The 24,622-nt window shown below is 36.4% G+C and overlaps 2 protein-coding genes and 1 pseudogene across 4 annotated transcripts in view; 1 reads left to right on the top strand and 2 right to left on the bottom strand.

Annotated features, from left to right (window-relative positions):
• Positions 1–3,787: 3,787 nt before the first annotated feature.
• Positions 3,788–15,478, bottom strand: LOC127450714 (glucose-induced degradation protein 4 homolog). Its single transcript, XM_051715009.1, has 6 exons — positions 14,980–15,478; positions 12,733–12,792; positions 12,205–12,312; positions 11,955–12,056; positions 11,712–11,842; positions 3,788–6,635 (listed from the first exon to the last, which is right to left on the bottom strand). Exons 1-6 carry the CDS (start codon positions 15,166–15,168, stop codon positions 6,572–6,574), a joined length of 654 nt encoding a protein of 217 aa, XP_051570969.1. The 5' UTR covers positions 15,169–15,478; the 3' UTR covers positions 3,788–6,571.
• Positions 15,479–16,523: 1,045 nt separating this feature from the next.
• On the bottom strand, positions 16,524–22,122 carry LOC127450595 (dynein regulatory complex subunit 3-like; annotated as a pseudogene).
• A 432-nt stretch (positions 22,123–22,554) lies between these two features.
• The window catches only part of LOC127450789 (TOM1-like protein 2), a 44,441-nt gene continuing 42,373 nt past the window's right edge, over positions 22,555–24,622 (top strand). For all 3 annotated transcript variants that reach the window (XM_051715147.1, XM_051715146.1, XM_051715145.1), the window contains exon 1: positions 22,555–22,626. In XM_051715147.1, the coding sequence (XP_051571107.1) occupies positions 22,575–22,626 (52 nt within the window). In that variant the 5' untranslated portion in view covers positions 22,555–22,574. The remainder of the gene's footprint in view (positions 22,627–24,622) is intronic.

Here is a 24,622-nt window from a genome sequence, read left to right as displayed (position 1 = left end):
GACAGCCTCATTCAGTCACCATTCACTTTCATTGCATCTTTATATATATATATACATACAATGAAAGTGAATGGTGACTGAGGCTAACATTTTGCCTAACATATTTTCTTTACTCAAAGTCCACTTCACCATCAGTGATGCAGGGATAGCAAAATACAGACATATTTACATAACAGTGGTTCTGCCAATGTGCACGTCAGTATAACTATGACCTTCAAGGAAGTATTTTTCTTAAAAAAAAAAAAAAAAAAAGAGGTTCCCTGTCAAGTTATAAGAAGCACTAAGGAAATAAAAGTAGGCAAGGCTTCCACTCAGATGTGTGCCCAACCCATATCTAATATGAACACCTTTGTTTATCTTAGTCTGTCTTAAAATGGCATTGACTCACTCACAGAAAAACACATCTTTGAAAAATTTGATGCAGATACTAACCTGTTTCAGAGAACAGGAAGGGCCAGTAAGCAATGTGCAACCACCCAGAACACACTATCAATGACTTAGCAACCACCCAGAACACCCTATCAATGACCTAGCAACCACCCAGAACACCCTAGCAACTGCATAGTAATAACATGGAGACCACCAACATTATAGAGGCAGTGGCGACGAGTTTTGCATGGGCAACACCTCTCACATTTTCTGAAAATGTAAAAATTTTGTTCACTGTGTTTTACAGGCATCTTTCTGACTTTGAAAGAGGGTGCTAAACCACTGAGAGATAAGGCAGAATTTATGCTTATTATCAGAACAGTTCAAAGCCTTTCTACTAATATCAGTCATATTGAATGAAACATGCAGCCAGTCTGAAGCAGATGAATGTGGTTAGCTCAGGTGAAGACTACACTAACGCCACTGGTCAGCAGGTGCAACCACAGGCAGTGACAACAGGACCGAGTTTCCCAGAGATATGGATATCAAACATTTATTTGTATTTTTTTATTTGAAAACCAGGCCAACATGCCACTGTGAACTATTTATGTGTGGTTCCTGTGTAAATTTGCTTAAGCTTTTTCTATTCACCCAACTTTCTGTGTGGAATGTTGCACATATGTTGCACAAGTGTTCAGCAATCAAAGGTGATGAATGGATGTTATCCAGGAGCGTTAACATTTGAAATGTGATTATTAGTTAAGGAATCTGAACAGCATCCTACAACAGTCACTGTGATGGCGATAGGTAGATAATCTTTAATGAAGAACAGGTTGCATTACAATCTGAATATTGCACTACACATGCATAATGCACAAATATGTGCGTGTTTACAGTGGGGTCCTAAAAAAGCAAAAAATCTGGGTTACAGTGAGGCACTTAACAATGGAAGTGAATGGGGCCAATCCGTAAACGTTAAAATACTGTTTCAAAGATATAGCCACAAGATGTAAACAACATGGTTTTAGTGTGATAAAATCACTTACTAACCTTTGCTGAGTGAAGTTATATTTAAAGGATACTTCGTAATCCTGCATAAATGATGATTTAAATAACTTTAAAGCTCAATAATACACGGGGTAAGTTCGGGGTTTGATTGTTGCACTAATGTTGGAATGTTGTCTTTATAATTTTGTTTTTGACACAATTTATTTTTTCTAATATGTCAAAATGTAAAATGTTAATATGAGTGGATTGTCTCTCTCCACATGGAATGTGAATAGGTTGGGGCACCCCATAAAAAGATGGAAGGTTATTTCTTTTCATAAGTGTAAGAAATATGATATAGTGTTTCTTCAAGAAACTCATATTTCCCCGCAGGAAGCTGAAAAATTTGAGAAGATATGGGGTGGACATGTTTTCTTTAGTGCTGGCTCAAGTAAGAGCAGGGTAGTCATTACTTTGATAAGTAAACATCTACAATTCAAATGTCTCAAACTGATTAAAGATAAATTAGGAAGAGTCATTCTTGTTTTAGCAGAAATTCAGGGGCAAAGGTTGATTTTGGTTAATATTTACGCACCTATCGCTGATGATCAGGGCTTTTTGAAGAGAGGTTGCAAGCCACTGGCACCTCTCACAATATAATATTGGGAGGAGACTTTAATCTATTGATGGACTCAGTCATTGATCATAGTGAAGCAAAAGTGTGCAAGCCCCCTAGAGCAACAGTGACTTCACATGAAGTGTAAAAATCTTGGTCTTACAGATATTTAGAGACTTTTGAACCCATCTGGTAGGGACTATACATTTTTTCATCAGTCCATAAGATTTATTCTAGAATAGATTTATATATATATATATATATATATATATATATATATATATATATATATATATATATATATATATATATATCCCTCATTTAATCTGTTGTGGATAGCTCAACTGGAAACATCTTAGTCTCAGATCACGCCCTGGTGAGTTTAGAGGTGTTGCCACATACGGAGAAAAAGAAATCATATAGTTAGCGCTTTAATGTATCCCATTTTGCAAAATCCTGAATTTCAACAAATGTTAAAGGCTGCAATCAAAGTTTATATGGAGATCAACTGGTCCTCGGTATCTTCTGTGGGTGTGGCTTGGGTGGCACTTAAGGCGGTTCTCCGGGGCCAGATCATACAGTATGCCTCATTCATCAAAAAATCCAAAGTACGAGAACTCGTGGAGTTGGAAGGGAATATTAAAAGTGCAGAGGCAGAGCTGAAGCGTCGAATGTCGTCTGATGGCCTCAGAGCATTACCCCGATTGAAATACAGATATAATACTATTTTGTCATGAAAGGTGTAGATTTGGCTATTCAGGGCAAGTCGGGTGACAAAGCAGGGAAGCTTTTGACTAGATACATAAAACAGAGAGAGTCTTTTTCAATCATTCCTTCAGTGAAATCTGCTGGTGGTGAAATTTTTTACCTCGGCCACTGATATTAATAATGCTTTTTAAGAGTTATATCTTGATCTTTATAGTTCCACATCTTCGTCTACCAGTGAAGATATTAGAAACTTTGTGGAACCATTAGAACTCCCTAAACTGATGATTGAGCAAAAAAATTCTGTTGATTCTGAGATAACCTTGGAGGAACTTGGCGAGGTAAAAAGAACAAAGATCCAAGCGAGTGTAAGAGTTATCGTCCAATTTCCCTGATCTAGCTAGACGTAAACATACTGTCAAACATTAAATGGCTAATTGCCATAGAGTAAAGTTATGACATCTCTTATACATATAGATCAGGTGGGGTTTATTTGTGGCCGTAGCTCTTCTGATAATATTAGGCGTTTCATCAATATCATGTGGTTGGTGGAAAAGATCACACTTGATGCCGCGATAAGAAAGGAGGATGATTTTCCAGGGGTGGTGGCGGGAGGTGTGGCACATAAGCTTTTGCTTTATGCAGATGATATTTTATTATTCGTCTCTGACCGTACTAGATCCATGCCTTGTCTCCACAGGATTATTAATTCCTTTTCTAAGTTCTAAGGATACAGAGTCAGTTGGTCTAAATCCGAAGCTCTGGCTCTGACAGTGTACTGTCCAGTAACGGCTTTCCAGCCGGACGCCTTCCAGTGGCCCAAACATTTGTGTGATTTAGTTAGAGTTAATTTTGACCCCTTAATAAAATGTTGTGATGTAGGCAGATGGGCTTCATTACATTTATCTATGATTGGGAAGGTTAATGTTATTAAAATGAATTGTATTCCAAACTACTACTGTATTCAACTACCTATAACAGTCTCTACTCATTGAAGTTCCCCTCTTTTATTTTAAACAATTTGATAGTATAGCTGAATCCTTTTTCTGAAATGGTAAACGTCCTCAGATGCATTTTAACAAGTTACACATGCCAATTGACAAAGGTGGGTAGGTCTCCCCAAGATTTTGTTTTATTATTATGCTTTTTGGTCTCATTCACTTCCATTGTAAGTGCCTCATTTTAAACTCGATTTTTGCTTTTTTTTTTTTTAAGTCAATATTTTTGCAAAAGTTATGACAACAATGTAGCATAATTCAGTTAGAAACATTTATAATTGTATAATGCATTCCATTTCATATTCTTTTAAAAAATAGGTATTATATAATATAGTAGGTAGTATATTAGGTATGCTAGTTTTCCATTCTGAATATACTGTATGTTTACCATTGCAAAATGCATTCTCTTTTACCTACAATTTTTTTTAAACATAGTAGGTAGTATTTAGCATATACAGTACTCCAGCATTCCATTCATAACACAGCCCATGAATTAGAGACACTATGCCATCTAGTGGTTCAGAAAGCTGCTTGTAAAGGCTCAAATTTCCAAACATGCATACATATCATTATGCTAATGCAATTTTAAATATAAAGCCATATTTTGAAGAACCATTTTATAGTAATGCAAATTAATCATTCTTCTATTTCACTTCAGTCAATTAAAATAACTTCAATCCATGCAAAAGTGCACAAGTCATGCACCCAGAACAGCAGAACCCCCCTGTGAAACTCCACTCAGATCATTCAGAATCCTTCAGTAGTCTTTATTTATTATGCTTTTGTGCCAATAAAAAGATCACTCATAATTTGAGAGATCTGAATCATTCATGTACACCACAAACATAGCTTTATTATGTACACCCCTCTCTTTTTGCACTGTAACAGTGTTTGTGCAGTAAGAATTCATTGTCTTTTAAAATGAGCATCAATTTTGACCTTGAGGGAAGCAAATTATTAGGTGCAATCCAGCACAAACATCTTGCATCTTTACTTTTGCTAAAGACAACACGAGAAATCAAACAGGAAAAAATAAAGTACAATTTACTAAATTTGAATAACGGCAATTGTTAGGATGTTTCATTTTGCATGGGAATTAGGTCTCACAAAAGTCCCATCTAATCCGTCTTGTGGTTCATTCTGCATCTTTTTTTTCACCCTCGCCTTGAATCCACAATGTCATTCTGATATCTCAACATGATTACGCCAAAAAACAATAATGCCGAGATGTTGCTGGATTATCCTGTTATTAAATATTCACTAGTCTACTTTTCAAAAGGAGGTTTTGGCGGATGAGGTACAGCATTCTTTCATTTTCAAACGCCTTCACCCGAACACTCACATTCATTTCCAATTCAAAGACATCTTCCTGTCTGTACAGAGCTTAAACGACTTGAATGCTTATAAAAGTGGTATAATAGACAAATCTCTGGCTTTTAAGGCAAAGGGTTTGACTAAAGCTTAAATTGACTCTGTTGACTTGTTTTTTGTATCATGTAGCTTGTAGTCATCAAACAAAATAATGATCTTTCAATACCTCACGAGAGGTTCCTTAAAGCCTCAGATGTTTTATTTTGTGTGTTGTTAGACTTTAAGAGGCGAGGACTGCAGCTCTTGCAGGCAGTCTGTGCCATAGCAACAGAACTCGACCAGCTGCCGTCTTAACATGAACCACCAGTCAAAAATGACTGTTTGAGATCGAGGCCGATGGGCCGTAACATGACAGCGTTGTTGTCCACATCTGGCCTGTTTGCTTTTAAAAATGTTACATCTTCCTGAGCCCTCATAAAAACACCTATCCTATGCACTATGACATCATCGCCAAAACTGAAAGCAATGCCGCGCTTCTGCAGCCTTGCATTCTGACATGCCGAGTGACAATCAATAGTCTCTGAGCAGTGAATATTAAAGTGAGCGAGTGAGAGGTGTGAATATTCTCAAACCGAAGATCAAACTTGAGATTCTTTCAAGCTGAGATTTTTCAGGTTGCATAGCAAAACAAGGAGCGTAAAACTACCGACAGATAACTTTTTTTCAAATTTGGAAAGAGAAGTTTCATCTGAAGCAGCTTTACAACCATGTGATAATATATTTATATATATATATATATATATATACCTCTTTCCAAAACACCCGACTCCATTCATTTCATAATAAAAATATAGCACACATAGAATAAAGGACCCAGCTGCTATCTATGTGACTTTTGATGATACACCTTTGTTTATGCAAAAACAACGTCCGAGGGCCAAATAGCAACTCTCCATTTCCATCATTTCTAAGATATCGTCCTCAAATGCGTGCTGAATCTTGGACACATCTTTCAAAGACATCCCTTGTGTCTGTATACACCGTCCTGTTCAGTCTTTGTATTTTCATTTCATCATAGTCTTTTCATACAGAATGATTAAAAAAAAATAAATTAAAGCAAATTTCTAAATTGGCTTTCAAGATTGGCCATGCTGTTTTTTTGTGTTTTTTTTTTTTTTTAAAGTAAAATCAAATAAAATCATAAAGAATTAGCTCTTGCATCCAGGGCAAAGAAAAAAACAACAACGTAATTTTAATCCCAAAAGGTAAAGAATAAAAATGGTTTTCTAAGATGATCGTAGGACAGAAGCTTTAAAAACTCAAAAACATAAAAGGAAACTCAAAAACATAAAAGGAAAATCAAACGCTAATACTGATACAAGTCCCAGATTTCCACTCGCTGATTCGCTTCTGTAGACAGTTTCCTGAAAGAGTTCTCCATCCATAATTCTTGTTGTCTCTACCTCCGTTTTATTCTTTCATTGAGGGGAGAGGACAGCCGAGTCCTTGGCGTAATAATCACAGTTCCTCTCTTTCTCTCATGTCTCTCTTCTGTAGTTTCACCCTCTACGGTAGGACTTAAGTGTCACCGGAACTCGTAGATGGGCGCGCTGTGTTCAGGGACATGGGTAAGGTTCAAAGACTGGTACCTGTATGAAAAATTTGACAAAAAGAGGAAAAATTAAAACTGGGTTCTTATATTCTGACTAAGGCTGGTTGATATTAGTAATGCACTGATCTGATACCTGGGTCGGTATCGGCTCTGATACTGACGTTTTTAATTGGATCGGTTATCAGTCCGATGAGCCTGATCGAAATCCGGTACTGTGTGTTAGTGATTGTCGTTACGATCAAGCTCCAAAAATGGCATTAAATTAGTCCATATGACTTGTGCATTTGAAGACACACGATAGCTTAGTGAATTTCAAAAGGCTGCGTTTAAAGGTGCACTCAGCGATTCCTGAGAAACACTGTTGATATTCGACCTCAACTGCCAAAACAAACACACCCCTCCCTTCAGTGCTCCTTTGGAAGCTCCGCTCCCCAAATTCATGCACGCGAGACGGTTTTACGCACACCAGCTCCAGACACTCACAACTCTCCTGCTACTAAATCTATCATCACAGCAACAGCATATATGGGTTTGTGAAACATAGCAACATTTATGTTACCCACCTATCGAGAAGAAAACGAGCAACTTCTGCATCCGTCTTCAACCTTTTACCTCCACCACTGAAAAGCCTCGCCGATGTTGACGCGGCTCCTAGCCCTCGACTTATCGTAATCCTTCTTTATTAGTTTATATTCATCTGACCTTTTTCTCTTGGTCTGTTTCTCAGCCATTTGTCCTCCTTGGAGTTTAGAAAGTTTGCATCAGCCAGATTTGCCGTCGCTCTTCAAATGAATTTCCCTCTCGCTCTGCCCCCACCCCTCATCCTGTGCACACGCAAGAACCACGCCCTGTTGCTGATTGGCTGGAGTAGTGTTGTGTGGATCCACTTTGTTTTTGTCCAATTTAAAGAAGCAGGGCTGTGTACAAATACTAGATTGTTTATCAGCCCACACACAGAACAGGCAGCTAGCAGACTGTGAGGGGATATTTGCAGAATTTGACAAAAAGTGTATTGGATTAGAATTACTGAGTGCACCTTCAATAAGTACCGTATTTTCCGGAAATAAAGTCACAACAGAATATAAATCGCACCTGGTCAAAATCATGTTGTTGAGAGAAAAAAAAAACAAACACTTTTAGTCTGTGAGTAAAACAATATGCCTGTTGTATTCTATTCATTAACATTAGCATCTGTCTATCTGTGAATATTTCTGATATTTGAAGCCCTGTTTGCTATGCACCAACTATCCGGTTCACTGACTGAATGTTTTTACTACGAATGTGATGAAATGTCATTTTATGGGCATGTGAGGAGTTGCGTTTGACAGCGGTCTAAATACTCTGTATAGGGAACTTTAAAACGCTATTACCGACTTATGACTGATGTTTTCATCTGTTTAAGTTTAAGCATATGTGTTTTGGTGCATTTAACCGGCTGACATCAGTTGTGAATAAATTATGTATATTAGTCGCTTCGGACTATAAGTCACAGGCCCTTGAAAAAAATAGAAAATACGGTAAATATATTGTCTGCATGCGAAGTACGCTTCAGTAAATCAGCTGTGCTCTTGTTGTGTCATGCACACATACTATTTTCAGCTCTCAGTGTGGCTCGCAATATGCGAGCGCTCCACACGGAATCCATATCAGATGTAGATGCTCGAGAGTTCAGTTCGCTTATAACATGCATCGAGATCGGAACCAGAGAAGCATATTGATCTTATGTGAACTAGCCCGAAAACAGACTGATATTTATTGTTGTTATTAAAAATAATTATTATTATTATTTTTATAATAATAATAATAATTATTATATATTTCATATTATTTTGTTGGTGATATCAGCAATATCAAAAATATTTTTTGCCATTAAGTTTGGCCTAAAGGCTGTGGTTGTAGGCTAGACTAGTTTCGTGCCCAATCCTTGTAACTTTCGAGATGTCAGTCTCAGTGATTCACTGATTTCACTGAAAAATGTTCACGTGACTTATTATATCAGTGTTTGGGGAGTAGTTTACTAAAAGTGGCGACACAACAAACTTAACTACATTTTTCAGTAGCGTGACAGTAACTCAGCTATTTTCACAATAATGCAGCTTTTCCCAATAACAAGGTACATTTTTTAGCGAGTATCGCTGTATCGTCACAAAATGCTACATTTGTCCCATTATCTTGCAAACGCAGCAACTGAGCCGAGGGAATAATCAAACAGTGCGATTACTAATCCCCGTAAAGCTGGGATTCAAATAAATACATAGTCTGTATGTGCTGCGCACTTCAGAGTGATCTCTGTCATTTCACACAAAAAAGCGGGTGTGATGATCATGATGAGGTGTTTTCAGTGTATGAGCGGCCGTCTCTACACATTCACTTTGAAGCACGCATCACTTGCAGATTATTTATTTATTCAATTAAATCAAATACTTTTTTAGTTGAATTATCACACTAGGACATATCACAATTTTAATTTGATTAATTGTACATTCAAACATTCATTTTTGTCCAAATGTATCATATTCTGCATTTTATTGCAAATGTCATTTATATGACTAGATTCCATGTTTACCACATACTACATGTGGTAACCGTGGTATAAGCTTACTCTGATTGTTGAATTATTGAAAATGAATTAACATCATGAAGTATTAAGGCCAAATCACCACACTACCAACCCATTGTGAATTCTTTTTTTTTTTTTTTTTTTTTTAAATCAGTGGTCCAACTGTCATCGTTGTGTAAAGTTTATATCTCACAGAGATGCAAACTCATGATGGGCAAAAATGGTGAGACAATCACTGGTCCATGGACATGTTTTCTAAGGTTATTTTTTTAAAGAATAAGCTAAAAGCACCAACTTATGCTATTTTAATGATTCATGTATATCAAATCATTTTGAGATGTTCACCACTGAAATCTGTCAAGAGACTTTATAGTATTTAAGCATTATAAGAACAAAGCATACAGTATGTACTGTATCGTTTTCCTAAAACATTTAAACTGCTGAGCATGAGTTTTATCAGAAAAGACAACATTAATAGCCTAATAATAATAATTTTGAGCTTCAATAATGTCCTTTCGTCATTGTAAAGTGCATTTCACATGAGTTGAGTCAAGGCGTCAACACTCCGTTCAACGCCAGCGTCAAGCAGCGCTTTGCCCTCCACATGACAAGTGTTGCAGAATGCGTCTCAGAGGGGAGAATTAAAGAGCTTGCCACGCAAGAAAGCGGGAGGTGTGCACAATAAATTGAAAACATTTATTTGGAAGAGAAAAAAAAAAGGTAATTGCTTTGATTGCACAAAATAAAGCGGACTCGACTTGTTTGTTTAGGTCTTAGCGTTTTTTTGTTTGTTTTTTGGTTAAAGTAATTACTGTAGTTCAATAACTGGAGTCTCTGGATACTCGGAAACAATAAGGTAATAATGAATTAAAATAAATTTGAACAGTTTTAAAATATTTATTGTAGCTTTGTACTCTCAAAGACATTATTTGTGAGGCAAAAACATGTCTGAGAAACACTTTGGTGTGAAGTTAGAGCCAAGGTTGCACTGACACTTCACTTCATAGACTTCAATGCATTCGGCAGTGCTGACGTGAGTCATGTGAAAGCCTCTTAACGTGTATAAACATCAGTCACTTTAACACATTAATAGCTCTTCCACCCTTTTCTCTCTGTGATGAACAATGTAGACTTACACGCCGATGCTGAAGTAAACGAACAACATGCCCCTCTCATTCAGTTGGTTGGTACATGTACCAGATCTTTCAGTTTCTTTATGAATGAGAAGTGTCACGAGTGCCGCTTCTCACTGTGCACGCGCTGCTGTAGCCAAGCACACGATTGGCCATAGCTGTAACCAATCAAGCGATCTGCCTCGGTTGGACCGCGACTGCCAAGCACACGATTGGCCGTAGCTGTAACCAATCAAGCGATCTGCCTCGGTTGGACCGCGTCTGCCAAGCACACAATTGGCCGCAGCTGTAACCAATCAAGCGATCTGCCTAAGTTGGACCATGACTGCCAAGCACACGATTGGCCGTAGCTGTAACCAATCAAGCGATCTGCCTCGATTGGACCGCGACTGTCAAGCACACGATTGGCCGTAGCTGTAACCAATCAAGCGACCTGCCTCGGTTGGACCGTGATTGCCAAGCATATGATTGGCTGCTGCTGTAATCAATCATGAGAGTGTAAGCATCCTTAACCGTTGACCTTGTTACACAATGCGCAGCCGCCGACAGTGGCAAAACTATACGAATGTGTATTTGACTCCTATTCCAAGTCCCGATCGTTACCATATTTTTGTACATGTAACGAAAACCTTGCTAGCAACACAGTCAAACCGTTTTATTAAACTGAAACATTCTCCAGGACAAACAATTATTTTCCAGGACATTTAGGTATTTTTCTAATTTTTCATGACTTTTTCATGACTGGAAAACTGCACTGCAAAACTCCAGGTTTTCCAGGATGCATGGGAACCCTGCTAAAGTAACCATGGGTTTACTACAGTAATATAGTAGTAACCCTGACTGTAGTAAACATGGTTCATTTTATGGTTACTATGGTTGCACTACAGATCTCATGATTAAACTACTGTATGTTTATTGTAGTAAAACCATGGTTCATTTTTATATACAAGGGAATGTCACTCTAATTAAAATTTATAATTATCAGGTAATTATTTTCTGCAATCACATCCAACTGTTATACTTCTAAAAATATTTTCTTCTTTAAATAGCTTCAATGTAGTTAGCTACTTTTTGTTAGCATGTAACGACATTTTGTAGTGTCGCTAAATTGTAGTTTAACTACTTTACGTTATGAGAGCTTGAGATTTCAAAGTAGCTTCCCCACCACTGACTACATGTTTTAAAATGTTCTAGTAAAAATACGAGGTCAAATACTGGTTACTCCGATTAAAACAATACCACCCTTTTATGTTATTTCAGAACAAATACAAAAATATCTTGATACTTAAGACATTTATGGATGCAAATTCAATGCAAATATTAGGGCAAAAAAGGGCCCTCAGTGCAAAAGTGTAGTTTTTTTGGCCCAAGATTGCAGTTAATCAGTGTCTATGTAGCCATTTGGAGAGCACAGACATACCATTCAGAACTCCTGTGGTAGTAGTAGCCCTCAATGGTGGCTGTAGACTTCTGAAAGCAGATGTAGTAGAAGCCAGCGAAGGAAGCACCGCTGATGTCTTTGATTGTATGATCTGGAACTAAAAACTGCTCCTGAAAGAAACAGAGTTTTGCAACATTCGTACAGCACATTTATTTGATTATTTAGATTTATTTCACTAGATTTGTATATGGCCAGAGAGGTTGTGAAACTGGTAGACAGTACCTTCCACCGCATGAAAACATAGTCACTGTTCTTTAGTTCTTCATAGTCGAAGTCATCCGAGTTAAAACTTTTGGCATACTGATAAAATGCCTGAAATTTCCCCTGAGATGTCAGAAAGACATATTTAGCCAATCAGTCATAACTGTGAACCACGCAGACCCACTTTTGAGTCGTGACAATCGTGATTCATACAACAGCACTATACACACTCATTTAACGACTCGTTATTAAATGAGTGTAGAATTGTTACCCAGTGTTTACGGTCGACATCCTCATCCGCATCCCACTTCCTGGTTAAAAAGGGCCGTTTCTTGCTTATGATCTCCCCGGCAAAGAATGTAGTCAGAGTGGGATATTCCTATGGAAATCAGAATCACTTCAAACTGTCAATTTAAAAGAATCGATTCAAAACTCTGAATCAATCACGCAAAAACATTCATGAAAGTCTCCACATGCAATTTTTCATGTAATAAAATGTTTATGTAAAACTATATGTAGGTAAACATTGCTGCTTATTACCATGTATTGTTATACTGGTGCTTCCTTGTCTTCATTTGGAGAAAAACATGCCTTGATTATTAACTACTGTAGATTTTTTAAGTATTTTACTTCTGACATTAAATATTTTGAATCTACATGTAATCCGCTACAATGGCTGTTTGGTTAAAATGAAGGTTCCTCTAATTGAAAAAGCTGTAAACAGGTCACACAGTCTGATTACATCATTAAAAATAAGGTCATTTGTCCCAGAAGCTTGTGAGGTCACTGACTGTCTCACCTCCGTCAGACCTTTGATCTTCAGGTATCCACACAGGTACGAGTCCTCCATAGTCACGTGCTGTGGGTCAAAAACAAGCAACTTTTTAATTAAATCACTCAAATGCATTTGGCTGAACTTAAGAATACTGGGAGAGAACAGCAAATGTGGGCCAAAGCAAAAACATCCAATGACAAACCTGTTAAAACCACCCAAGGTATTATTCTGGGCTCAGACATAAAGACGCGACCCTCAGGTCGCACTATAGTTTAATTAATATTTAGTACTTAATCTATATTGATTATGGAAAGACATCTACAGAATCTCATGGCTCAGATTCACTGACATGCACTATCGGTGAAGACACTGCCTACCTAGACAAAAACTTTTTGACTTCATAGACTCAAAAATGAGTTAAAGGTTCACCCAAATATATTCAACCAAAAATGAAAATTCTCTCATCATTTACTCACCCTCATGCCATCCAAGATGTGTATGACTTTCTCTCTTCTGCTGAACACAAATAAGGATTTTTAGAAGAATATTTCAGCTCTGTAGGTCCATACAATGCAAGTAAATCGTGACCAGAACTTTGAAGCTTCACAAAGCACATAAAGGCAGCATAAAAGCAATCCATAAGACTCCAGTGGTTTAATCCATGTCTTTAAAAGTGATATGATAGGTGTGGGTGAGAAACAGATCAACATTTAAGTCTTTTTTTACTCTAAATCTCCACTTTCACATTATTCTTTCATTTCTGGTGATTTGCAATCTTTGTGCATATCGCCCCCTACTTGGCAGGGAAGAGAATTGATAGTAAAAAAACGACTTAAATATCGATCTGTTTCTCACCCACACCTATCATATCGCTTATGAAGACATGGATTAAACCACTGGAGTCTTAAGGGAGATTTACACGGGACGCGGTGGGCGGCAGGCTTTGCTTGCGATCTTCCCGTTTCTCGTTTGTACAGCCATTTTCAATTCACACGAGAAGCGATGCGAAAAGCGCCAATAGAAGTGCAATAATGCCACTCACTGCTTCAGCTCAGTAACTGCGTTCGTGAGGCGAGTCTGTAAATATTGTAGTAGTTTTCATGTAAGTGATTGTATTTTCTATTTATCTAAAGTTGATATTTCAGACACATGTTGCAGGAGAGAAAATGTAAGTATACGGTCCATGGCCCATTTGTATGCATCCCACCGCAAGCAGTCGTGCACAACAAAGCGGCAGGATTCTAGTGAACAAGCTTGGAAAGCGGCACCACTTCGACTGCCGCCTATGTTTGGGCGCCTGCCGACTCTATCTCATTGAAAATGTATAGGGAAAGCCTTTATGGATTAATTTTATGCTGCCTTTATTTGCTTTTTTGAGCTTCAAAGTTCTGGCCACCATTCACTTGCATTGTATGGACCTACAGAGCTGAAATATTCTCCTAAAAATCTTCATTTGTGTTCTGCAGAAGAAAGAAAGTCATACAGTCATTTTAGACGTTACAGTCTCAAAACCTAGTGCTCTACCTACCTAAACACCATTCTTCGGCTTCATATTCTCAAAATCTAGCAAACAGCCAACCTAGACAGAATATTTTCAGGCTTTGTAGCCTATATAACTAGTAAGGTGCCTATATAGACAGCAATTTCTGGCATAATGGTTACAAATTCTAGTGATCTACCTACCAAAGCATCAATACATCACTATAACAACATCATCAGGCTTACTGAGATACCTAACTAGACAACAGTTTTGGGCATCAGAGTTTCAAAACCCAGTGAGCTGCCTACCTAGAATGCATTTTTAGGTGTCATAGTCTCAAAACCTAGAGATCTATCAACATAAACAAAATTATTTGACTTTCTAGTCGTCAAAACTAGTGAGCTAACTACCTAGACAGAATGTTTTGGGCTTCGTAGCCTATAAAACTAGTAAGCCGCCTATTTAGACAGCTGTTTTGGGCATCAAAACCCAGTGAGCTGCCTACCTAGACTGCATTTTTAGGTGCCATAGTTTCAAAACCTAGTGATCAACCGACCTAGTCATCACTGTTAGGCTTTATAGCCTTAAAACTAGTGAGCTGCACGTCTAGACATAATTTTAGGTGCCATAAGTCTCAAAACCTAGTAAGACGTCTACCTAAACAACATGTTTGGGCATCACAAGAGCAGCGTGTTTTGAAATCGCATGCGCGTTGAAGCCCATAAACGCTCCCTACTAGGTAGACAGCTCACTAGGTTTTGCAACACAGCCCGAGTGACCAAAGTGTTTACCTGCAGAACCACCTCGACATCATACGAGTTTCCTTTGCTCTTCTGGTGGCCGCGAAACTGGGAGCCGCTGTAAAGCAGAGAGGTGTTGACGCCGGGCTGATGGGTATTGATCGGCGGGGGAGGAACGAGAGAGGCCGAGGCCAAACAGGCCAGCGACGAGCCCTGACAGCTGTCGATACGGACCGGCATGTTTGATCGCTTCTGCGGGGCAATCCCCGAGCACAACCAGCCTCACGTCGCGTATCAAGTTCACAGGAAGAGCACAAAACACGACAGTGACAGCGCGGTGCGTGAGTTTCAGTTTCTCCCGCAGGACGCGCGGCTACGTCCCTCGGCGTAGAATGAAGGCTCAAACCCCGCGTCATGTGATCCAGCATCCTATTCTCTGATTGGATGGCGGACTTCAAGAGACTATAATATTGAACGCTCATTGGTCGCTTGAGAACAGACATGATGGGATTTGTAGTTCTATTTGGAGGTGCCGTCTACGTTATATGTGTGACAGCTAAACGTTTCGAAACGATAAATTAATCAGTTAAAGATTTTCAACGATCTTATTATGATGCATTTAAAAAATAAATTACACTTTGGTTTGTATTGAATTTATTATTTTGGTTTATTTATTACAGTTTGTACTTTATTACCCAGTTTGGCCACAGGGTTGTCTTTCGCTGTGGTAATTGATATAATAATGCTAGATATATAATTTTAATATTAATTTATACATACATTTATAGCTGCCAACACACTCCATTTGAAATGTCCTTTTATGTATGTCTCACTCTCTCTCTTACTGCCCACAAATGGAAATTTCTGCAACACCACTATCTTCTCTGTAGATGGCAGCATTTCACAGTTTATTTTTTATCTCTGAGCTGTGCTTGCCATTCCTGTTATATTATATTATATTATATTATATTATATTATATTATATTATATTATATTATATTTTATACCGATTTCAGCAGCCCGCTCATCCAGGTGGCATCATCCTCCCTGTTGAGCACTGACTGCGTTGGTCACTGTGTCCTTGTCTACAATGAGCCACAGGGCAGCAAAGGGAATGAGGTCAAAGGAGCAATCAATACTGATACTAATGTCTATAGACTCCAAACAGTTACCACAGTTTTAACATCCTTTGTAAAACATTTCTGAATAGTAAACACAATGAAGATTTTAATTGCACACTTTTATCCTGATTTAAAATCATTTAAAATCTTATTGGGTATTGTGTAAGAACTCCTATTTGTATTGTAATGTATTTTAATAATGTCCGGCTAAGTCAGGGGGAACTATAGAAGTTTTAAAATAATAAACGATTTTCTTTGAATTAAATTCAATAGTTTTTGATATACTACAGGTGCACCATAGTAGTCAAGTCAGGAATATATTTTAGTTTGGTTCCAAATCATGAAATTCCTGTACAAATGTCTTATTTCATTCTATTATTTTTATTTTATTTTATTTTTAACTAGGCTCTACGTTCTACTAGGCTTTACATTAAATAATCATGCCGGTTTTCAACTGACCATTGCCACATCATACGGCATTTCCTCCTCTAGCTTATTTTTTGACTGAAAGGATATATCCCTTGCACATATTCAATGAACCCTCCAACCATGTCCGAGATGTTCCTCTCAATGTCTGTGATGATGTCCTTAAAAGAAAAAAAATATGACACATTTGTAAAAATATCTTGAGAATGTGTATTATTACTGCATAATACAGTATATTCAAATATTTACTGTATATACTTTATATAGGATCATATATTTGGCTACATCTTTGGATCAAATCTACTAACACTGACAAGTAACCAAATATTCAAGAGTAGAAGCGACCATGTAAAAATCAATGTTAAATGCAATTCACAACACATTTTACTGTACTCCTGTAAAATTAAGTCACACATTAGATGACAAAATTTCAAACAAAGTGGCATTCATTTTAAAGAAAGATAGCACAAGCAAACCATTTCACTAAAAAAGTAGTAACACTTTACCAGAATGTTCTATTTGTTAACATTACATAATGCATTAGGTATCATGACCTAACAATGAACAATATTTTACAGCATTTACTAATCTTGGTTAATGTAAATGGACCCACTTTATATTAGGTTTATTTAACTACTATGTATTTAAACATTGGATTCAATGATCTTATTATGTACATACATGTTGTTGCACTGCACTTACATTTAAAGTACCTGCATTTAATTACATCTGTAATTACACTGTTAACATTACCCCTAACCCTACTTCTAAATATCCCGTACCTCAACCTCAGTAGCAGCAAATGTGAATCTTGTGAAAACTGTGCAGAACAACATGTAGTTGCACAAAAAAATACATTGTATTGGATGTATTTAAAAAAAAAAAATTTTTTTTTAAATTATTATTATTATTTTCTCCCCAATTTGGAATGCCCGATTCCCAATGCGCTCTAAGTCCTCATGGTGGCGTAGTGACTCGCCTCAATCCGGGTGTCGGAGGACGAATCTCAGTTGCCTCCGCGTCTGAGACCGTCAATCCATGCATCTTATCATGTGGCTTGTTGAGCGCGTTGCCACGGAGACATAGCGCGTGTGGAGGCTTCACGCTATTCTCCGCGGCATCCACACACAACTCACCACGCGCCCCACTGAGAACGAACCATATTATAGCGACCACGAGCAGGTTACCCCATGTGACTCTACCCTCCCTAGCAACCGGGCCAATTTGGTTGCTTAGGAGACCTGACTGGAGTCACTCAGCACTCCCTGGATCTGAACTCGTGACTCCAGGTGTGGTGTATTGAATGTATTTTAATGTTAGTACATAGTTGTTAAAGACATCTAATATAAAGTGGAATGGTGTAAATTTATGAAAATATAATTGTTCATTGTTATTTCATGTTAGTTCATAAACATACAACTTTAATTAAAAAAATGTATTAGTTATAATAATACAAATAATAATAATATATTATGTTGTAATAAGCAAGTGCTGTAAAAGTATTGTTCATTATTAATTCATGTTAACTAATGTAGTTTCCTTATTTTAACAAATACAACCTTATTTTAAAGTGTTACCAAAATATATAAATACAAAAAATCAATGATAAAACAATATAAATACTGTTCTATTAAGCATATGTTAATATGATCCAAGGGTGTAACCAAATATTCAGGAAAATTCTACCATTTCACTTCTGTAATCTGACATATTTATTTCCGAGTGAAACAGGATATTTGTCAAAAAAACAAAAACATTTGGGTGTACCGGCTGTATTATTCTCTGTTAGGGAGAAGAAACTAACCTGTCTCCTGGAGTTTTCAAGGTCAGCTGCTATTTGTGTTGCTTTCTGCCGACTATCAGCCACTGCCTCATGAGGACAGGTAAAAAAAGAATTCGACCTCAGCCATTCCCCAAGAGTGCTGAGACAAACCTGCATCAGATAACAGAGAGCTTCCATTTTGCTCTTATATGTACAAGCATTGTCAAGGTAAACGGATTAATAGCTGCACCGCCAGAATTGCTTTCCATTTTATTCATGCATGTTATATGATCCGCCTTCTTTCCCTTATTTCTGTGTTATTTGGAATTCCAATACCAAGGATATGACTCCAGCAGTGCAGCCATTCCAGGGAGGTGAGTCAATTTAGATGCATCCGGATCATTAGTAAACATGCCGTTAAAGAGTTGAGGGCCATTCAAGAACTCCACGAACACATCTTGTGACAGAAGCAAGCAATGCTGAACTTGACTTCATCTATCCATTAAAAATTCAGTGCTGTTCGTTCTAACAAAAGCTCTAGCATCATTTGTTTGCCACATGCAATAACATTTCTACATGTTTTATTTTGAGGCCTCTGCACTGAAAAGTGTACATTAATATTAAACACTTTTTGAAATTCTAGCAGTGCAAAACTTTCCAACTGCAACTCTGCTGCTATTGTCACCCGAATCAAAGTAATTCCAAACGAAAGATATTGATTTTGATGTTTGGCCGATACATCGGTGCATCTCTAGTATCCAGTTATCTATAGTTTCACTGATCTGCTCTATTATAAGATAGACTATCTGATTTTATACAATAAATTACACAATAAGTGAACACTTTAGTAGAACATACGCATTTGGTCAAAAGGAAGAACCAAACCAAATATATTACACCAGAAATGGCTTAGCAATATCTCACTTACCGTTTGTTGATCCAGCAGCCTGTAGTCAAGATACACCAAGTCTGGAAGATATGCTGACATGAAGATCTTGTACATCTCATCATCACAGATGGGGTTTCCCACAAGGTTGGGGGTGCATAAATTCTTACTTTCTGAGGTATACCAACTGCAGGATTGGCCATTTTAATTGACACTGGTGAATATTTATGGGAAAGTTAATGGATAGCGCTGTACACTGAAAGCAAACACATTTTTATGCTTTTTAGGTTTTCATACTTCTAATTTCTCACCTTAATGAAAAAGAAAAATACAAATCTCATCATCTTACATTCTCAAGTTGAGCAATGGCATTGTTTCCAGTAGAGAGGATGTGCAGGTTTTGCAGTGCATCAAGGTTTTCAATGACAGAAATGCAGCTGTTGAACAAACTTACGTCCTGAAGTTTCACAAAAGTGTCCAGTCCTTCAATAAATTCATTCTTATTGAATGACAGATCTGAGGAATAGAATCCTGGTTTAGTGTTTGGATGCTCTGGATCAGTCCTAATAAGAATTAAATGACTGTTTTGACATTGACAATCTGAACTCACCCAGGCAGACCAGATTTGTGAGGTTTTCTAACCCTTCAATCCTCTCTATAACATTATTATCCAGCTGAAGTTTTGTTAGAGAGCTGAAATACCCCAGGTGGCAAATCTTCAGGATGTCTGCAGAAAGACATAAGCCATAAAATGCCAGAAACTTCAGACGAGTGCTGTGACTGTATCCTTGCAAAAGTTTCTTTTCCTGATAAATGCACTCCTAGTTTGGTATAATAACTTAAAGAGGTGACACGGTAACACAAAAACAGATCTATTATTGGGTGAATCTCACAAAGCCTGTCAAGAACATATCTGAGATATATTTCACCCCAAAATAAATAAAAAAAGTATATGAAATGTAATTGAAATTGGTCTTTTTTTGTATATACCATTGTTTTGAACATAATTTTCATGGCAATAAAGGGCAAATAAATCTCAATCTGTAATGCAAAATATAAAATAAATAAAATGTAAAGTATTTACAGTACACATCATGGAAGTATTAGTTGTAATGCCTTCACAGTATGTTGATTTTAATAATAATTATAATAATAATAAAAATTAATGTGCCCAGACAGGAGGGTTTTTATTACAGTATTGAAAATCAAATGAGAATCATCATTCAGAATGAGAATTATTTGACAAAATCAACAATAAAACATCCAGATACATTACGATAATGAAAATTTAAAGGGGAAAATGAGCTTAACTTTCAATGAAAATAATGACACAATGCTAAATAAATAAATAAACAAATAAGTAAAATTATGAATAAATAACTAACTAAATAAATAAATAAATAAATAAATTCATGAATGAGTAAATAAATACATGAATGAATTAAATAAAGAATGACTGAATGAATAAATGAGCAAATAAATAAATAAATAAATACATGAATGAATTAGTAAAAAATGAGTAAATAAATAAACATGAATGAATGAATAAATAAATACTTAAAGAAATAAATGAATGAGTAAATAAATAAAAAACATACATAAATACATGAATGAATACATGAATAAATACATAAACATAAATTAATTAATGAATAAATAAACACACAAATAAATGAATAAATGAGTAAGTAAATAAATACATACATAAATAAATACATAAATGAATGAATGAGTGAATGAGTGAATGAGTAAACAAATAAATAAACACATAAATGAATTAATGAGTGAGTAAATAAATACATACATAAATTGACATGAATGAATGAATGAATGAATGAATAAATAAATACATAAATAGATTAATAATATAAATGAATGCATGAATAAATGAATATGTAAATAAATAAATGAATGAGTAAATAAATAAATAAACACAAACACATAAATACATGTATGTATGAATGAAGGAATTAATTAATTAATTAATTTATGTGTTAATTTATGTATGTATTTATTTACTCACTCACTCATTCATGTATTTATGTATGTATTTATTTGTTTACTCATTTATTCATTTATTTATGTATGAATGAATAACTAAATACATAAACACATAAATGAATGAATGAATAAACAGATAAATAAATAAATGGGTAAATAAATAAATAAATGTATGAATTAATGAATGAATACATAAATAAATGAATGAATGAGTAAATAAATAAATACATAAATAGATTAATAATATAAATGAATGCATGAATAAATGAATATGTAAATAAATAAATGAATGAGTAAATAAATAAATAAACACAAACACATAAATACATGTATGTATGAATGAAGGAATTAATTAATTAATTAATTTATGTGTTAATTTATGTATGTATTTATTTACTCACTCACTCATTCATGTATTTATGTATGTATTTATTTGTTTACTCATTTATTCATTTATTTATGTATGAATGAATAACTAAATACATAAACACATAAATGAATGAATGAATAAACAGATAAATAAATAAATGGGTAAATAAATAAATAAATGTATGAATTAATGAATGAATACATAAATAAATGAATGAATGAGTAAATAAATAAATACATAAATAGATTAATAATATAAATGAATGCATGAATAAATGAATATGTAAATAAATAAATGAATGAGTAAATAAATAAATAAACACAAACACATAAATACATGAATGAATGAATGAATGAATGAAAAACATGATTTCTTTTCTTTATGCAAAAAATGTAACCTTGTATTTTTCTTTTTGATTTGGGGGTGAAATACGATTCACCCTAAACATTTTAGGTTGTGTTCTCTCTTACTTCACAATGAGCTTTTATAATGTACTAAGTAATACCACACAGTTTACTATGATGTTTGAAACGATCATTCAGTGAAGTTCTTACTCCTGCTGAAGCACCTCCTGACACCGGATGCCCTCAGTCCTGGCGATGTGGTGCCTGTTCCAGCATCTCCCCATCCACTACTTTCGGTTCATCATACTGCCAAAACATTTTACAGCGGTCCTTCATCAGTTGCAATGATTATGAGATCATGAGATCATTAGTTTAATAAAAAAAAGCTCATATATTTAACAAAAGACCTGCTTGGAAATATATAACTGAAGACGGATACGCCAGCTGAACGCCAACACTGTTGCTTAGCAAGAGCTGACGTTAAACGAGATACAAGCGGGCAAAATACATTTAAGAAATTTGAGTAAAAAAAAGTATTAATGAAGAATTCCGTCTTTTAGACTTTGCCCGTGATTGACAGTGGTATTAATCAATCAACGAAAGGTTTTGTCGTGTTTAAACCAATCACACAGTGCTATGGGCGGGGCTTGATTGCGCTGTCTGTCAGTCTCTCTCTCTCTCTCTCTCTCTCTCTCTCTCTCTCTCTCTCTCTCGACGGATTGTTGTTGTCATCAAGATGGAGTTCTTGTTGGGGAACCCGTACAGCACTCCCGTTGGCCAGTGCATTGGTAAGTTAACGGCGAATGACTGCCTCCTCTTCAATACGATGCCTTATAATATAACTTTAAAGAATAGTACAGATAAAAATCGATCGTCATTCCCGTTTCGTGCTCTAAATGTGTCTAATAACCGGCAGCATCCTGGAGGCGCGTGAACGGTCAACAATGTTAGCTAAATGAAATGATGTGCTAGCCAGCGTCTTCTAGTATTGCTTTAGAGATTGCTAGGAAACTCAAATCATGTGTTTTTATGATTGCGTGACCCACCAGTAATCTTCAGAGAGCAAAATCTTTATTCTGAAACAGTTTGAATATGACTAAATAGAAGGAGATGATCATCTCTAAGATGAAGTTTCATCATCATAAAATTGAACTAGTTAAATGTTGACTAAGTTTGCCTGGAGATATGGCCTCTCACTGTATATATCTCATTTTGATTACTCTGAATCATAATGCTTGTGGCTGTGCTGTGATTAGATCAGTGTAATTCACATATTTCCTGTTTTTAGGTGCTTATAGATGTTACAAGTGATCAGTTTCAATATGTTTGGTCTGTTTTGCAGTTTTTAATTGTGGGATAAATATAACTGATCAGTAGGTGGGTAGTTGATTTGACATGTCAAGCAATGACAGCAGATTTGTGTGGTTTGACATGCCCTACATTCAAAACAAGCATTTTTCGTATTCTTGTACATCCTCACTATAAACATACATAGGCCTACATAACAAATTTAACTTAAAATTATGTTAACACACAAACAAGCTAAAAAGATAATGTCTGTTATTTGTGTAACTGCAATAGTTACAATTACATTCACTGATAGATGAAGAGCATATGTTAAAACCAGTTTGTGTTGGCATGTCTGGTCCTGAATTCAGTTGCAGTCATCACATATAAAGCTGCAGGTATAGGGATCCAGTCATCTGACATTCAATAGTTCTTTGTTGACGTTGCGGGGTGTGCAATCTGGTGCACAAGTGGCATCTTTAACCCCACCTGGTCTGGGGTTTCCCTTGTTTTACTTGAGCAGTGTTGCGAGCAGTTATTGGCGGAAATGGCAGCTTATTGGTATTTGAAAGCGGTTTTTGTGGCATACCGTGTATTGACCATTAAAGAAACAAGAGAAAACAACTCAAACAAATGAGTTGACTCACTCGGTCATCTCGTTCGTGAATGAGGATCTGCTGAACAGTTGAACGTGAGCAGGCATGTAGTTCGTTCAGTTGGGCATGTGAGTCAGTCACGTTCAACAAGGAGAGAAACGGGTGAAATGCACTAAGACACGTTTATAGGTATGCACAAAATATAATCCCCAGTTTATGAATGTACTGTTAAAATGACATGAATAATGGATGGAAAGATATTTAGGTTTTTCTTAAACTTTTTCAAGAAAGTCTTGGTAAAAATTAAGCCCAGCATTTGACAAAATACAGGGAAAATAAGACCTGCCATTTGTGGTGAAAACTGTGTTTAACCGGTCCTGCTTGACCCACTTCGAGCGAGATTTGAACCGGGGTCTCCGGCATGGGAGTCAGGCATGCTAACGAGGAGGCTAAAGGCTACTGCCTCTAGCGTCTGTCGCTAGTGCGCCTCTCGAGGCCAGGGTAGTGAGGTTTACACACTGAAAGAATTCGACTCCTTCCTGAGCGGTATGATGGCTGCATGGTCCCATGGTGTTTATACTTGCGTACTATTGTTTGTACAGATGAACGTGGTACCTTCAGGCATTTGGAAATTGCTCCCAAGGATGAACCAGACCTGAGGAGGTCCACAATTTTTTTCTGAGGTCTTGGCTGATTTATTTTGAATTTCCCATGATGTCAAGCAAAGAGGCACTGAGTTTGAAGGTAGGCCTTAAAATCCACAGCTACTCCTCCAATTCAGTAAACCTCCTATCAGAAGATAATTGCCTAAAGGCTTGACATCATTTTCTGGAATTTTCCAAGCAGCTTAAAGGCACAATTAACTTAGTGTATGTAAACTTCTGACCCACTGGAATTGTGA

The sequence above is a fragment of the Myxocyprinus asiaticus genome, chromosome 13 (assembly GCF_019703515.2).
Source record: "Myxocyprinus asiaticus isolate MX2 ecotype Aquarium Trade chromosome 13, UBuf_Myxa_2, whole genome shotgun sequence".
Lineage (NCBI taxonomy): Eukaryota > Metazoa > Chordata > Actinopteri > Cypriniformes > Catostomidae > Myxocyprinus > Myxocyprinus asiaticus.
Note: the sequence above shows the minus strand (reverse complement) of the source record. Positions and strands in the feature narration are given on the sequence as shown.